The sequence below is a fragment of the Tympanuchus pallidicinctus genome, unplaced genomic scaffold (assembly GCF_026119805.1).
Source record: "Tympanuchus pallidicinctus isolate F22 unplaced genomic scaffold, pur_lepc_1.0 scaffold29, whole genome shotgun sequence".
Taxonomy (NCBI): domain Eukaryota; kingdom Metazoa; phylum Chordata; class Aves; order Galliformes; family Phasianidae; genus Tympanuchus; species Tympanuchus pallidicinctus.
Window position 1 is genome coordinate 2,320,639 of NW_026294746.1, and position 17,146 is coordinate 2,337,784.

Here is a 17,146-nt window from a genome sequence, read left to right on the forward strand (position 1 = left end):
TGGTCTTCATTTCCTGCCTGGGCTCCCTCCCCACTGGCACAGGCAGCTCCACAGCCAGCATGAACAGGAAATGCACCACCAGGGAGAAAGGCCCAAAGCCACAAGCAGCAGCTGCCTCTTCGTGGCCAGGCCAAGTGTTGTGCTCAAGCTCCCTGCACCGCTCACTGTCGCTTCCCTTTCCCTTCGGTCTTGAAGCCCCAGTGTGTGCACAGCTGCAGCAGGAGACAGCATTCCCAAAGCCCACTGCAGGAGGTCTGTGCTCTGCCTGGGATGAGGCAGCCTGGAAGAGGCCTGCAGTGTGTTGGGAAGTCCTTTTTATGCACTGGAGTAACTGAGGACTAAAAGGGAGAAGAAGCATTTGTGGCTGCGGGAAGGATTACTGCTGAAACAAAGCAGGCAGCAAGTGCACAACTGAAAGCTGAGAGCACCTCTCCCTCAGCACTGCAGCAGGAGAAAGGTGGTGTCAGCCCCATGGTGGGCAGCACATTCATCTCAGCAACAAGAGAAGGGACCGTGGTTTTAATATTAGCACCTCCTGTAGCAATAAGGGAGCCAGGAAATAACTCGATGCCTCTGCCTTCTGGAGATTCTCAGTGATCTCATCAAAAGCAACATGTTTATTGCTATAATTTTCATCTTTAGTAAGACGATAACACAGAGTTTGATTTACAATCAAAGATATCTTTGCTCTCAACATCATTTTACCAAATTCTGCCTGCATTAAATTCCTTGCAATATTTAATACCTTCCATCCCTAACAAGAATACCAAACTTTGCCGATATCTTCTGCACGTTTGCCTTTTTATTCTTATTTTCTAAACTAAAAATCTTCACTGTTTATGATTTAGAAACTGTTAAATTAAGAAAGCTAATATGTGAGCATGATTTCTCTTTCACTACCTTGCAAGTAAGGGGAAGAAATCTACAAGGAAAAAACTAACACTCATTTTCCATAGCAACTGCTGTAAATGGCACAAAAAGGAGGACTGTGGGGGCTTCTGTTCCTTTCGGTATGAGGTCTGACTCCCACAGACATAAAGTCACTGCCTGGCATTCCCTTACCTGCTTCATTATATTCCACTGATTTTAGGAAGAGTCCAGACGATGGAGCCATGGCAAATGGTGGAAGAGCCCTTGCATCCTTCATCTCCAGCAGCTCCTTTATATGATGAGGTGCCAATTTTCCCTGGCCAACTGCAACTAGAGCCCCAACCATTCTTCGGACCTGCAAGGACAGCATACAGCTTAGGAACTGCCCCCTGTAACATGTAAGAGGTTAAGAGTCCTGCACTTCTTTGTATCAGCAGTGTTTTGTGTGGTGGAACAGCCCCTTCCCTCCCTACAACTGTGGGCACTATGAAAATGGAGACCTGTAACACAATGTAACACAACAATCTCCAGTTCAGCTGACTTGGACCAGCCTTGTTCTCATCACAGAAGAGAGCTGAGCAGACATGGTTTCTATTTCTGAAGCAGCAGCCACACGCTGCCTGTGGCAGGAAGCTCACTTGCTGCTGGGCGAGCTGGGCTCACACAACCTCAATGCACAAGCAACAATTTCCAGGTGGGGGCTATGTGGGGGCCGAAAGCAAAAGGAGAAAAAGCAACAACGCACCCAAGTGAGAAAGCCCACCAGCCAACTAACTCGTCAAATTGGCATTTTGAACACCTCCGCACCTCACAGCTCCCCTCCCCTCCACACTAAGCAATTCCAAATCTACTGGGTTGGCATAGATTTCACTCCCAGTGCTCACCTACTATCACACCCTCGCACTGCAGCATCCTCCTGGCTCAAAGCCACCCTTCCCTGGGCTGCCCTCAAGCCATGGTGCTCTCACCACATCCTAGTGGCTTTTCCATGCCCACCAAACTGTCCCCCAGTCTCAAGTGCACAAGCAGATCCTTGTGGAGGAGTCATGGCAAGCAGAGATGGGGAACTTAAACCAAGTACAGTGCTTAAAATAACATTTACAAAAGATTAAACCAAAGCCTACTAAACAACCTCATCAAGTTTATCCCCATTAAAGAGCAAAGATATATTTATCCAAAGGTAGGCACTATTTTCACCTACTTGCTTGAAGCCTAAGCTGCACTACATGGTGCCCAGAGCCTGCTTTGTAGCCATTTTGGTGTCCTGGAGAAGCAGCACAGATCAGTGTATGTTATGTTATGTGTCCCTCGCTAGGGGTCATTGCATGCTGTGACTTCAGCTTTGATGTCTCCACACTTGGAGTTAGATGGGAGGCATCTGAAACAGCCTCGTGCTCGGTGCCTCCCCGCTGCTCCACGTCCTTCAGGGAGAAGATACACATACAGTATCTGAGGCTGTTTAACCCTATTCTCTAATAAAAAACATCCAGATGGTGAAACTTAACATAGCAGCCATATGAGATGAAATCAGAGGTCCATCTAGCACAGTAAGCTCTCTGTTACGGAGTGCAGAAGCAGATGCTCAGGTCTGAGAGTGCAGGTTCACCATGTACAGTCTGTTCCTGCTCCCCTGGCTTGCTAGCTAGCTCTGAGGCTGCTGCTGCAAGCCCCACTCACAGAGGGCACCAGGCTCAGCATCACTGTGCAGAGAGAGCTACCAGTGTCACTAAGTCACATCCAGACTGAAGCGTTAAATGGGTTACCAGCATTTTCTCCTTGTCTTGTGGAGCAGATCCCTGCTATGTATCAAGCCTTCTCAAGCATGCTATCGTCCTTCCCCTGCTCATATCCAGACACCCACTGTCAGAGAGCTTACGGAGCATTGCTTGGCACAGGATAAAAACAAATCTAGTTTGTCAAAACAGAACAAAAAATAACTGTTCCCACAAAACACCCCCTCTCTCTTCCAAAACAAGCCTTCCCATGCCTATTCTGTCTCCAGAGTGTGACTGTGCCCAGAGTAGGCAGACAGAACAGCCAATTGTTTCCTAATGAGGTGATCCATTAAGTTGTGGAGAGAGCCGTCTCCCTTGAGGACAGCAGCAAAAACCTCACTGGAGTTATTTCAAAGGAAACCCAGCAGCAAGACAGCGGGAACGATCCTGCAGTCGTGCCTGCATAGCTGAATCAGGTCTTCCCATCTCTCCTTCATGCAACACTGAGAATTACCTCACGCTCCAAAGCCAGAAAGTAAAATTCCAGGCAGCCTTCACTGGGCCCAGTGCCATTCAGCAGAGCAAGAACATATGTCTCTTGGTTTTCACCAGTCGGACTGCAAGGACAAAGACTGAGGAAAACAAAACTTTCCATCCTCCCACATGATTCTGTGACTTTGGTCATTCATTTCAGACACAAACCAAAGATAGTCTGGTTCTAGTGGATCAAACAACGAACACGGAGCCTCGCTTGACAAGGTTCTTGTGTGTATCATGAAGCTGTAGGACCAGCTCTGCAACTGAGATGGCACTACAAGTGGATGCAACACTGCCAAATGAATCGTGTTACAGTGAGAGTGATATCTGGGTTCTTGGAGACAAAGGGTGCACAGAGCAGAGCAGTACCTGTCGGTAAAGAAACGATCTGCTCTTGAACTTCAGCTCCCAAAACTGCAGTCCCCTACAGAGACAAAAAAAAAAAGTGTTTCAAAATCACATCTCAAACATGAGAACTTCTTACAAGAACAGCAAAAGCCACAGGTGAACACAAGCAGAATGAACAAGTAGCTGAGATCCACGTCTGCACTAAAGATCACTAATTAGAACTATAAATAGCCAACAATTCTAGCCCAAATGCTGTGTTTACCTTTGTTGGGAACAACTGCACAGGTCAGTTATGGCTACACTGAAATAATTCATACATCTATAAGGGAGAATTAACATGAATGAGAAATAAAGAAACCTTTGTCAGAAAGGGAACAATGCAAGTGTATGAGAAAAGCAGATTTGTTGTCTTAAGAGTGAACAGAGCCACATGAAGCACACAGTGCACAAAGCCAGAGGCAATCACTTATTTACTGCTGGGATGGCACTGGAGTGAGCTGCTGGAAGCAGAGCTGTCTGAGGACAAGTGTGCCCCAAGGCAGGCAAGAGGACACCATGGCCCACACCATAATGCCCCAAAGCTTCAATTCCCAAAGAGTCCTGCATAAAACAGGGGTGCATCTTTGCTCAGAGGCAGGGTGGCAGGGCAGCTGGCTGTGAAAACACCAATGCTGTGGCAGAGACTGTGTAGGTGAGCTTTGGGTAAATGCTGTTCTGCATGGGAAGAAAAGCTCTGACAGAAGCATAGCAACAGATTTGGGCTCTCAGTTGCTTTGCCATTCATTCCGGGCACAAATAACATTTTCTTCACCCAAATTTCAAGCATTTTAAAGGGAAATTTTACAGCAGTATCTGGTGGCTTAGTGCCACCACTAAGCAGTGCTGGAGCATCAGCCTTCCCCTAAACCTCCCTGTGATAAAAAATAATCAGTTTAAACTAACAGGATTTGGAACAAAAAAAGAGTTATCAGTAAGAACACCTCCAGGACAGCTAAAGGAGATTAAGGAGCAACAATTCAGCTACAAATCTTCTGAAGCCTTCGGATGAAGAAGATGTTGGTAAGCACAAGTTCTGCTTCACCGCTTCAAGGCCCAGCCTGCCAGATGGATCTTCGGGCTGTTGCAAAACACCACCCTGCAGTTAGAGCCTATATGAGGGCTGCTGGTTCAACAGCAGGGGCAGATGCTTGCTGAGATGTAAGCTACTTTGAGTCACTGACTGCCTCAAAGCCAACAAGCTGCTCTTTTAGAAGTGCAAACTGCAGAGAGAACACAGAGAATTTGCCTTTTTCCTGGGCAGCACTGAAGTGCTCCAAACACCACCTCCGTTTAGGCAGAGGACATGCCTGCTGTGCTAAAGACTTGAAATACCTGCAGCCTGTCTGACCTGATCGGAGGAGGTAGATCCAAGGAGGAGGTACAAACTGCAAGATTCCTTACGAGACAAAACAGCCCTTAGTGGCAGCATTATTTTTTAACAGCAGAGGTTTCAGTGCTTAAGAATGGTCTTTCTCTAGACATGTTTAAGAAGGAAGTGAAATAAAAACACTTAGAGTGGCTGAGAATGCTACCACAAAGCCAGGCCAGCTCCCAGAGCTCAAACACCAGTCTCTGTTCTGGTCAGGAGATGGTTTTACTTAGCAAACAGAAAGCAAGGTGACAGCTGCACCGACATCCATGCGCTCTGCTGCTCTCCAGGAGGAGAGGATGGAACGAACCAAAAGGAAAGAGATGAAGGCATGGTGAGGGAAGGATGGCAGAGGGCCTTCTGATGAGTACTGGGTCAATCTGACCCGTGTCAGGGGCAAAACGGGCACTCAAAGTTCTGGTAAGTTGGCAAATTCCAACCTGAAAACCGATTTCTCCTTTTCTTTGCAACAAACTCTCTTCTGCCAGATGTTTTCCCCAGAACAACAGTTGGTAGGATTCCAGGAAAGATCAAATCCTGATGCGGACAGCAGAGCAGCAAACGTTTAAAAACCTGCTGCCAAAGTGGAGCTCTGCAATGTCAGCACTGCATCTCACCCAAGAGAAGCGCTTACGTCGTGTCAGGCTGAACTGAATGATTTGCCCTCGACAGCATTTCTGCCATCCCATAAATCGTTCTGGACGTGACTGAACATTTCTAGCTCTGATAAAAGCTTTTCACTTGTCAAATCACAAACAACACTTATAGAAGCTCTAATTCCACCATGTGCACAGCCTAACAAAGACCCTCAGCCTTTTCCCATAGCACTTGTTCAGACCAAAACCTTTGCACATTGAGAACAGCATCCTTCAAGGAGAGAAGAGGAGAGCACTGAGGCACAGGAAGTGCTCAGCACTGCTATGAGCATCTCTCCACCCTGCAGCTCTTCTAGCAGGAGGGCTGCAAAAGCAAAGTCTGCAGGATGTGTAATTCAGTGCCATGATGGGGAGCAAGCATGGAACAACAGGGGTTGTGGGGAGTGCTTTGGGGGATGTTACATTAAGGGTTCATAGTGAGAAAAGATTGAATTTTGTGCGTTGCTCGGATGAAGGCAACAAGGAGAAGAGAATTCAAAACCATTAGGATTGAGACTGAGCAGTGGGTATCTTGTGGCAGGGGGAAGTAGTGCAGACAAAACAAGGCTCTTGTGACCAACTGCAGCAACATCCATCATTCCACATCAGGGATGCTTGCAAAAAGACTGCATTGATTGCCTCTGATCTGCATTTCACAACAGGTCGGTCTCCTTTTCCACCTCTCTCCCCACACTGCCCCTTCCTTCACCACTGCCCACAGCAGGCTCAGGAACTCAAATCCAGACTTTTGAGGAAGCCAGCTGCCTTGCAAGGAATTCAGAATGTAAACCACCCCACAGCCTGCTCTGGGCAGCAGTTCTGGGGTAGCTGGAAGTTGAGAGTAAGCAGAGCAGGAAGAAGCACAGCAATATTTGGGGATGGATGGATAGATACCACTGCATGAAAACACATCTTTTTCCCTTCTTCAAATCCATTGATACAGCTATCATTATTCAGAAAGTTTTAAAGTGATAAGCAATGTTCCCTACAAGGACAAGACTATCAAACAGTACTAAAAGTCTATAGATGCCCACGCACAAAACCTCTTTTCCTTTCTCTTGCCATGAGCCCAGTCGTGTGGGGCTCTGAAGACTTGAATCAGTGGTGGGAAAAGCACAGCTGCAACGTATTTGGGGGAATCAGGACAGGCTGGGTTTGCTGGAAGCACCTGAGCATAAAAGGGGGGGGGCCTAGAAGACAGCTCTTCTAAGTGGTAGAAAAAGATGAAGCAGGGACAGTGTGATTCACAGCCTGCATGGGGCATCAGGGCAGGGTGAGCAGGAAGAGAGACTGTGAAATTATCACCCTGGGGAGCAGCTGCAAGCTGTTTTCTCACAGGATTCACAGATAAGTTACTGCTTTTAGTTCTTCCTGTTGCAAATGTTGGTAAATGCAAAGGCAGCTCCTGCCCCCAGATTCCTCTGTGTCAAGCAATGACACTCCTTCCATCACTTACATACGGTTTGCTCTCCCTACAGCAAGGAGGATGTGGCACATAGACATGTGCAGCGCTGAGCACGTGCACAAATACCCACCACATTACAGCCAGCAGTCTGCTCAGCTCTTCAGCAATGGTAAGAGATGGTTTGCATGTGTTTTCTCTAGCCAGGATCCTCCTGCCTTGGGTGTCTCAAGCAGATGCACTAAGCTACAAAAGATAGCTTGAGATACTTCAGGAAAATATCTTGTAGAGAACAAAATATTTTTCTTAGAGTGGGAAACTTTCTTTTTCTTGTCAATCTCACAAGGAATTCTGCTTACCAGCACAAACTCTGTCTGTCTTTTCCACTTAGCAGCAGCAGGCAGCACCTTGCAATGAATAATACATATTCAGCTAGAAAACAGGTGACAGAGCAATCACTCCCTGGGAATGGGGCTGAGGCTCTAAGCACATCCTCGGCATTAAAAAGCATTTCGGATGGATAGGACTTTAACTCCACTTCCAGTGTTGCTGAGCAACACTGGGGTTTGACGGAAGGAATCATTTCAAAAGACAAGCAGTCAATTCAGAAGATTGGTTTAAGTTCAGAAAGGAAGGGAAGAACGCGAATGAAAAGCTGCATTATTTCACTAAGAAACCTTGGTTTATCATTCTGCAGATTCCTCCCTCTGAAGCAGAAAATAAAGCTCCTTAGACTTATTACAAGCTTATAAATAGATTATTTTTTTTTTCTTGCTATCACAGCCCTTTCATTGCAGGACAGTTAATCCTGCCACTGCAGGGAAGAAACACACATGCATTTCAGGCACTTGCTGTCTTACTTGCAGTATGGGCAAAAGCAAACACCAAGCTCCATGACTACAGCTGTCCCCATAGGGTGTTTTGCAGATTAGAACTAGGACACTGCAACAAACCAAAATCAGCCAAAGAAAAACACCCCCTCAGCCTGTCACAAACACGCTCACTCCAGGACTTTATTTTTCTTCAGATCAGAAAGCTCATGGTTTTGGTTAAGGCTTTACTAACTAAGGAAGGACTGTAGGGGAGTTAGGTGCTGTTTAAATGCATCAAAACAAGGCTTCTCAAAGCCACCCCCTTCAACCTAGGTGTTCTGGAAATCAATTGATATTGGCACATTAAAAAGATGACTTGTTACAAAACACAACTTTGGGCTGCATGCGTCACCAAGCGAAAAAATGCTATCAGCAACAAGCTTGATGCCTTTCAACCCATTTTTCGGTTTGCTCTCTCCTGTGAGCTGTTTTTGGCCTTGTGTGGGATGGGTTTATGCAGCAAGTTATGCAAGGAATGGTAAATTCCTTTTTTTTTTAAATAAAATTAAGGATAGAAAAAAGCTGATCTGTATCGAATCTCGGGGATGGGACAATCAACCACAGTAGGTCTGGATTTTGAAGATAACATGACCTGCATGCACTCACAGGTGATCTTGATGAGACTGTTCATGCTTATTTTCAGGCTTGCTCAGTGGCAAAGCACTGAACTTACTTGTTGGTGGTCAGGCTCTCCAACCAGCAGTGGCCAACAACAGACAGCAGGAATGCAGCCAGGTAACAGCACCCAGCTTCCCTTCCAGCCCTCCTTTTCCAATGCAGGCAGTGTTTTAGCTGCAAATAAGCAGGAAGGAAGCGACCCATCTGGCACTCACTGCCCATGTCCTTGTACTTGCACAGCACAGAGCTTCAGTGAATATACCATACCCAACTAGGTGGCTCTTTGTGATGCAGCTGTGTATTCACAGCACCAATACTGTGCAAAGAAACCATGGATCAGACAAAATGCCTTTTTCCTCCTGACCCTGAATAGGGAGACTGAGAGGAACTGAAAGACCAGGGCTACTCAGAGCATACAGATCTCTCTCTGTTTTTGCAGTTCCCTTCTGGCTTTTATCCTACACTATTGCTGGCAAAACACACCATCCTAGGACAAGGGGGGAAAAGAAAGAGCAGGCTGTTTGTAAACTGCAATGAGGCTCAGCTGAAGCTTGAAGCATGGCCCTTACTGTTGCAGACTGCTCAGTAAATATTCAAACCTAATGGAGGACTGCTGGAGGAAACTACAAAGAAAAAGGTTTTCTATTATTTGGAAACAAGGAAAACGTGGTTTGGGGACAGACAATAGCAATGTCTGCTTTCAAGCTGGAACACAACAGCCATGTTTCTCTGAAAGAATCCAGCATGAGAGCAGGGGCCATGTTCAGATGGTAAATACATGTGATCTTTCTGAGGGGGAAAAAAAAACCCTTCAGTTTCTGCTAAAGAGAGACAATACATCCAGCCACTTCATTTCAATACTTGCAAGATCTGACCCTGAAAAAACCTGACACACAGCAATCTTTTGTTTATATCTTGACTGAGGAATATTGAATTTTCTTTCATCAGCATCCCCCAGGAAGGCAGCAGGAGTTACTGGTGTGAACTGAGAGGATATGTGTAGCTACAGCAGTGCCCTGGGTGTTGGGTGAGTTATTTTTCCTCCTATTTGCAGCCTCTAGGCAAAGCTAAGACAGAGCCAGGACCGAAAATAAAAATCCCATGCCCTGGCAGTGCTAATCTTCAGCATCACACAGGAACTGCTGTGCCAGGTTTCTGACATCCTGCCTTACTGCACTGACAACTGGGCCAGCTTCTCGCCCTCAGCCTTGCTCATCTTTCTCTCTGAGGTCATTGGGAGAAGGAAAGAAATATCCTTCCCAGACCGTCACTGGGCAGAACCCTGCTGAGACTGTGAAGGCAATGCAGTGAGAGGAGGTCAGTTCTCAGCACAGCACTGGAAAGCAGCTTTTCTGACAAAGCAAGCAGTAGCTGATCAGGGCAGCTCCTCAGCTGAGTATCCAGGCTCTCACCTGTATTCATAGTGGTGGGATAGGAAACCAGAAGAGGGTTGGATGTCTGCCTGTAGGATGGTTTTGACTGGAGACCGAAATGGGGTTTCAGAGTTCAGTGAACGGAAAGTGCTGAAGTCGTGTGTTCCCAGCAGGAACTGTGCTGCATCCTGCATGGCAGGCACGTTGAGGTAGCTGAAAAGGAAAGGAGCATTAGGAGGGACTGAATGTGTTATGTGGGTCAAATTCCAATTAACTGATGAGAGGCCTAATCTGAGCATGCAGGTAGAACGTGGCAGCACTGTGGATGGTGGAGTTTTTCCTGCAAGAGCACAAACCAAGATGCCAAATGACCTGAGGTCTGAAGGTGCTCAAAGCCCCAGGCCAGGTGAGGGGTTGGCAGGCACACATTTTTTCACAAAGCTTTATCCTGCTGTTCTGCTTAATGTGGTTGAATTCACAATAGCTTTATGGCTGGAGTGGAGGAAACGAGGAGCAAAATCCTTTGCAGTACCTTGTAAACTCAAAAAGGTGTTGCCAGGTAAGAAAATATTCAAACATCATGATGGCTTTCCAAGCTTGTTTTTTCTATAATGTGAAAAACTCCAGTGTTCTTGAATGCATATTTATCTCAGCACAACCTTGTCTAAAGGGCAATAACTAATTTTCTTCTGGGGTCTCTTTTTTTATTTTCTTGCCTGCTGTTAATCATGTCTTAAGTGTTTTTAAGAATACATGTGAATGTAGATACACCAATTAGTTACTGTAGGGTTGCTCAGTCATTGGCTCTCACTTATTATTCAAACATAAAGGCATTCAGTCAGGGAATGAGAGCAAAGATTTCATGCAACCGTCACCAGAAACAGGATGAGAAAAAGAAAAGAATTGCCAGCCTTCATTGACTGCCTTCTTTGTATGGTCACACCTGAAGCTGTGACATCTGCCACGTGATGCATTTCTGCCTGCATCGTTGAGAGCATTGTCCCTTCAGCCAGCTGTCAGAACCGGTTTGCTGTATGAATTGGCAAGGTTATCTGAGGAAATTGCTTCCATGCAGGGCAAACAGAGTTTGTTCATGGATGTGGCCCAGAGCCATTGAGTACTTCAGCACGTTAACAACATCTACAGCTGACTGTACAATTAAGAAGAACTGTCTCAGGCCTCACTGAATGTAACTCAGTGCAGCTCCATCGTTCAGTATCTCCAATATGATGTGGGAATCTGGTTTCACATGTGGAAATTACCCCCTGCACCTCTTCCAAGTACCAAGTCCTTGCAGAGCTGCCCAGAGGCGTATGGAAGACACTCACCCTCCAGTGGGAGCCCAGCACAGGTCCCTCTCAAACACTGGTATTTCAGAATGGTGGGTGCAGCCCATCAGCAGCCGATAAATGTAGGTTCTTGACAGCGCAGAGAAACGTGCATGGAAACTGTTGGTCACTCGATAGGCACTCAAGATGCTGTAATGACAGAAGAGAGTGAGAGAGACAGGAATGCCATGAACTAGTTCAAAAACTTTTGCTGGTCTCCATACAGGTGGAATGAAAACATGCAATGGCTGCTTTACTCACGCTGTGTTCTAAACCCACACACTTCCTAGCAATCTCACTGTTGCAACTCTCAGCATCCTGACCCAACCTTCCAGCCAATGATCAACTTTGGCTGCCATCGGTTTTCTGTTCAGCTGTATGCTGTGTTCTGGTTCCTGCTCTCAGGGATGGCACCATTAAGGAGCCTGCATTATTCCCACAGGCAGCTGGGTGCAAAGGCACACGTGTACGTACATGTTTGAAATATACATGTGCATGTACAAATGTGAATCACTTGAGGGAAAGTTCTGCAAAAACAAACAAGCAAGACAATGTTTGAGGTTTCCTGAGATCCTCAGGATGAAATGTATCTCACATATGGAGAATATTATGCTGTGCTAGCTCGTGACCCACTTTCCAGTGGCTGCTGCAAATGTCAAATGTGTTTTTCACAAAAACTCTTACCAGTTCTTTTGTGGTATCCCTATTATGCTAGGAAAATGGAGAAAATAGCCATTATTCCTCCTTTTACCAAAGCAGCTGTAGAAATTCCCTTTGGATTTTTTCATCCGCTACCTTCTTTAGCAGGAAAACCAAAAGGAGAGGGCTGGTCTCCTTTGAGCCCTGTAAGAAAAATTTTCCTTTCCAGTGCCTCTTACCCAGACATGCTGATGGCCAAGGTAACATTTTTTCAGAGATCTAACTGAATACACAGCCATAAAGGGACTTTCTCCATGGAATTTGACAGGCACACAAATACTCTGTCCCTGCTCTAGGCTCGCCAACAAGAAACTAGTTATTGCAGCATCATTCCCAAGTTGATGAGCTCTTCCAGACTATTCTCTTGGCTCACAACTGCCCTCATGCAGCTGTGAAACACTGACTCAAAGGACAGAGTGTGTTTGTGCTTGCCTTCAAAGGCATGCTGGCCGTACCCAGAGCCCTCAAGTCCGCAGGACAGCGTCAACTGAGGTGGAAGAGATGCAATGTGGATGATAAAACCAGATGTCCCAACCACAACAACCATCAAGAAAGGCTTTCAGTGCACTATTTTCATGGTGATTTTTTTTTTTCCTTAGGTTTTGTGTCACCTATAATAAGCAACAGAAAACAGCCACCTTCCTGTTTTGCTGGTCAGACTCGTCACAAAGGCAGGTCTGTGGCTCCGCTTTTTCTGGTAATTGATCCAGTTCTAATAGATAAACTGGTAAGAAGAGGGAAGAAACCCAGCAGATTTAATGAGCCTGTAAGAGAGGTCTCATAGCCTGGGCCGCCTTATTTTTCCTGATACTCATGAAGCACTTTCTTGAAGAAGCACCCACCTGCAAATACTAGAATACAATCAGATACTCTAAGGCTTCCTATCTGTTTCACCTTAGCCTTGCTGCATCCACAAGAAGGGCTGCCATCACTCTCTGTGTGTAGACAGACAGGACTTTGCACTGAAAACCACACAAGAACAAAGCCCAAGCCCTGTTGCAGAGCCATGGCCCCAGATAAGAGCATGAAGGACTTCCCCATGACAGATACCTGCATACCCAACGCAGCACTCTGTGCTCACTCCTAAAGGCAGCCACGCAGTTCATTGCAGCAGATGGAAATAGTTGAAAGTAGGTCACTTCCCTACCACCTCCCCCCACAACCTCCAAGATTTTGCCACGGCAATGAAAATAAAGGAGCATCCCACCTAGACTGCTTCTGTCTGGATACAGCAGGACAGGTATCCCCCCATTTCACACATGCAGATGATGGCTGCAGGGAATGGCTATGCCCACTCATTTTCCATTGGCACTGGGTAGTTATCTCAAGAAGCAGCTTGCAAGGCTGCTGAAGGCTCCTACTGCCTTCTATAAAAGCAACTGGGAAGAAATGCCTGATGTCCCTAAGTGAGGGATGGCTTAGTAGACAGGAGGTTGCAAAGGTTGGCAAAGGAGAAACAAACTTCTCTCAGGCAAGGGAGAAAGCAGAGCTTTCCTGTATTTCTGCACATCCCCAGAGCACTACAGCTGATTTGAAGGTGGCAGTTTTTGCTGGATTTTATTTTCCCATCGCCCAGAGTTGTGGTTTGTCATCATCCTGCTGGGAGCATCCAGCAAAGAGGCGCAGTCTCAGAGGTATTCTCTCGCTGCAGACACTGCCTCTCATCAGAAAGTAGTTTTCCTTCTGTCATGTGCCCCTCTGGTTTTGGAGCTTTGTAAATGGAGAAGAAAGGATGCAAAGCAGCCAAAAAATTTGATACCGTTTGGGACCGAATAATAGAGAAAGCTGTTTATTTACTTTTAAAAGGTTGGTGCTGCAGGGAGTTTTGTCAGCCTAAGCGCCTCTGGCTCACACCTCTGCACTGCAAAGGCTCAGACCACAGAAGAAGAAATCAAAGCTGAGCCACAGGCCTCTGCAAAGATTTGCAATAACAAGCCAGAAGGCTGCTTCACTGCTATGAACTCCCATCAGAAATGCAAACTACATCCTCCAGGCCTGCAATGGAGTTTGAACCCAGGACCTCCAGCGTCTTCTAAACACAGTAATATAATTAAGTATTCCATTTATTTTCCTCTGTCTACACATCTCCACAAGCATTTCATCTCCCTTGAGCTTCTCCTGTTAACACTTAAGTGATTTTTATTAAATAACCATTCCTATTATAAACTCCCATAGAACAATTCTTTCAGAAAAGCCCATTCATACTCAGATGATTCTTCACTGCAGACAGCCTTTCTTGCCTCTTCTGGTAGATGCAATTGCTATCTTGGGCTCTTTCTAGCTGGGAGTCTCTTATTCCACCAGTTCTTCAAACATACTACATTTCAAGCCTTGTTAACATCTCCTTTTTTACAAGGCTGCTGGTAAATAAAGACTGAGAGCATTCTTCAGCTTTTTGGCAGTGTAACCTTCACCAAATTGGTGGAAACCAATTAGCAGGAGGTGGGATGAATCCCAGATCTGCCTTGTTGCCACCCAGACATGGAGTGCTTACCAAACTGAAACCAGAAGCAGAAGGCAAGAATCTACTTTACCACTCTATCCCTACTTACATGATAGCAACGTCCTCCTCAAGTTACCCATCTGCAGAATACACTCTGATCTTTGCAGACGAGATCCTTTCAAAAATGCATTGCAAATGTAAAAGACAGATCATTTCCTAGAAGAGACCCATCATGCAGCAAAGCTACAAAGAAGATCATTATTGCTAATGATACAGCCAGCCAGTTTGGAATCTGGTCTCCTTTTCAAGCTCTATCAACAACGAGTTCTCACAAAGATATCTCTCTGCATCACCCCCTGCTTGCAACCACATGAAAGTGCTGGGTTTTCTATCCAGCATTAGGAGAGAATTCTTGGCAAAGTAACATTTAGAGAGGGAGGGGTTGGCTGCTGATCCATTTAGACTCATGCCTGTCACCAAGCTCCTTAATGGAAAGCAGCTGAGCCCTTTTGCAAAGGGTTCAGATTAAGGGAAGAGGGAGAAGTAGAGCTGACTGCATCTTGGTAAACTCAGAGTGTCTAATGATGAGGACTGTGGTCAGGCACGCTGCTAAGGCCAGTGAGCACCCTCAACAGCACAGGGCACAGCTTCAGCCAACTCACAGTCTCTCTTCACTTTACACAGCATCTGGGACCTGCACAAAGGACCTCCTGGGAGAAAAAGAAACGTCACCATTCAGATCTCCCTGCTCAGCCACCAAACTGTTTGGGTTCCTGCAGGTCTAGAGCTGGGTTCACTGTTCCCCAGGCCACGGAGAATTGGAGTCCTCCCTTGCAAAATGAAGGGCAGATTCAGGCATGATGTCAGCCCTCAAATCCCAGGCCTTGCTGCGTCGGCATTTGGGTCAGGCCCTGTTTCACAAAGAGGAGATTAGAAAATAAAGCAGACTGGGTGAAGTGGGAAGGGGGAGGGTGCTGCATAGCCAGGCTGCTATTCTTACAAAAATCCCTTCATTGGGTGGGGAGGGATTTGCTTTTTTGTCCTGGGTTCTTCCTCTGGCATGGGGAATTTGCCTCCATAATCTTCCTTTACGCTCATGCCACCAGACTGCAGTAACATGAAAGAGAGCAATTGGGTCCTCTGAATAATCACCAATTGGCCTCTTGCATCCAGCTTCTGTTGCTCATCCCAACACCTCCTACAAATCAGCCATCTTCTTGTACAACACACTGAGGTGCCCTGGCACACTGCTTGTTAGGGTGCTGCCCAGAGAGCCACGTCTGAGTGCAACAGATGCTGCACAGACACGGACAGTCTGCGCCTTCAACTGCTTTTAGTTCACACTAAGACAAAGTAACAAGAAAGAGTAGAGAGCAGCTCTCTCTAGTCATTTACATGACTACATTTACAAGTGTATAGGACAAAAAGGACTGTTTATCAACCACACTGAGCAAAATCAATCCGATTTTGTGACAGCAAGATTGAACTGGAGCTCTTGATGCAACTTCTCTGAATCACAACATGAGGTAGCCTTGGTGTAGCTGGGAAGGGAAGAGTGGACTCTGCTAACACTAGCAGCCATTTTATTTCAAGGGTGAAGAGGGGAGAGCGTTGCTGCATCTTTCCCCTTTCTCAAACAAGAAGAAAATAAAGGATTTTGACTTGCCACCAACTCACCGGATTGGCTCGGGCTTCAAGTGGTGATTCAGACAACCAACTAGCATTCTCTCTTGAAAAGCTGGCTTCCCTGGTGCCCTCTGGATGTCAAAGTGAGCAGAGTTGCAGAGCGCATGGACACCGCTGTCGGTCCGGCTGGAGATGTGGAACTTGATGGGAACAACGGGTTTTAGGTTCTGTGCTGCCTTCTGCAATCCAACATGAGACAGAACCATGAACAGGAAGCTCAGAGCTCTCTAGGAAACAATGCCCTCCTCCTTGCTCAATACATCGTGCCTCCTTGCTGTTTCCAGAGAAGTAATAGGGAGTTTTACTGTGAGCTGAAGGGATGGATGGAGGTGGGCTGTTGACTTCTGCTAGTACTATTTGGCTTCTCACCTTCTGTCCCAGAATCATTTTAAAGGGAACATCCAATGTGCCACGTCAGCTTAAAACATACATATAAAACATATATAAAATATATAAAACATATATAAAACAAAGTGACAAATATTTGCCTCCCTGTCCTTTGCTTTACTGGGCAGAAGTAAAGAGAACAGAGAATCCCTAATTTAAATCCAGGCACAACCCCTGCATCTGACCGCCAAGAACTGCATTCAAGCTGCATCAGAAGCAGGTAACAGCAGCACAGTGCATGCTCTTAGCTCCAGAACTCAGACAGAAACAGCACACAGGGATGTCAGAGTGACTTTACAGCTACGAGGCCTGATGGAGCTCAGGCTGCAGCCTTTTGTTCTATAGCAGGCCAAAATGATGTCAAATACAGCAGCTTATTGCTGCTGGCAGAATTTTTTTCCCATCCACAACAGGAGCAGGGCTACAGAGGGCAACGTGCTTCCATCAGTTGCTCAGAACAGAGGAGGAGTCGGGGGACCAGATGAGAAGTAGCACAGCACTGATGTAATGCATTCATTGGTCCCACTGAGAAACAGATCAGAGAACCAAGGCACAGCTCTAATAAAACACAGCATTGGAGGAGTGATGCTGAGCCATCCCAGCAGGTGTAAATAATCACAGGGAGGGAGAGGGATGTTAGCAGAGATAATTAGATGCTACATATATAAGGGTCTCAGATCAGTCCACGTTTAGCAAAGCCAGGATGAACTCTGGTAAGGGGCAAAGGCAAATTCTGCTTGGGATTCTAGTAACTTACTAAAGTAATGTTAAAACCACAGTAGGTCTTCTGTACAGTAGGGTTCAGAAGTAGGTTACTGCACCTGC

The 17,146-nt window shown here is 46.2% G+C and overlaps 1 protein-coding gene and 1 long non-coding RNA gene across 5 annotated transcripts in view; one reads left to right on the forward strand and one right to left on the reverse strand.

Moving 5' to 3' along the window:
- PUSL1 (pseudouridine synthase like 1) overlaps positions 1 to 17,146 on the reverse strand; it is a 30,401-nt gene that overhangs the window by 7,100 nt on the left and 6,155 nt on the right. For all 4 annotated transcript variants that reach the window (XR_008208792.1, XM_052692020.1, XM_052692021.1 and 1 more), the window contains exons 3-7: positions 15,926 to 16,113; positions 11,107 to 11,256; positions 9,818 to 9,991; positions 3,492 to 3,546; positions 1,063 to 1,225 (exon numbers count right to left, since the gene is read on the reverse strand). Coding sequence is in view for 3 of the 4 variants with exons in the window: in XM_052692020.1 (XP_052547980.1) it covers positions 1,063 to 1,225; positions 3,492 to 3,546; positions 9,818 to 9,991; positions 11,107 to 11,256; positions 15,926 to 16,113 (730 nt within the window). In the remaining variant the exon portion in view is untranslated. The remainder of the gene's footprint in view (positions 1 to 1,062; positions 1,226 to 3,491; positions 3,547 to 9,817; positions 9,992 to 11,106; positions 11,257 to 15,925; positions 16,114 to 17,146) is intronic.
- LOC128085077 (uncharacterized) lies at positions 1,168 to 9,895 on the forward strand. Its single transcript, XR_008208793.1, has 4 exons — positions 1,168 to 1,268; positions 6,992 to 7,087; positions 8,431 to 8,522; positions 9,354 to 9,895. It is a non-coding gene; the product is annotated as an uncharacterized LOC128085077 (long non-coding RNA).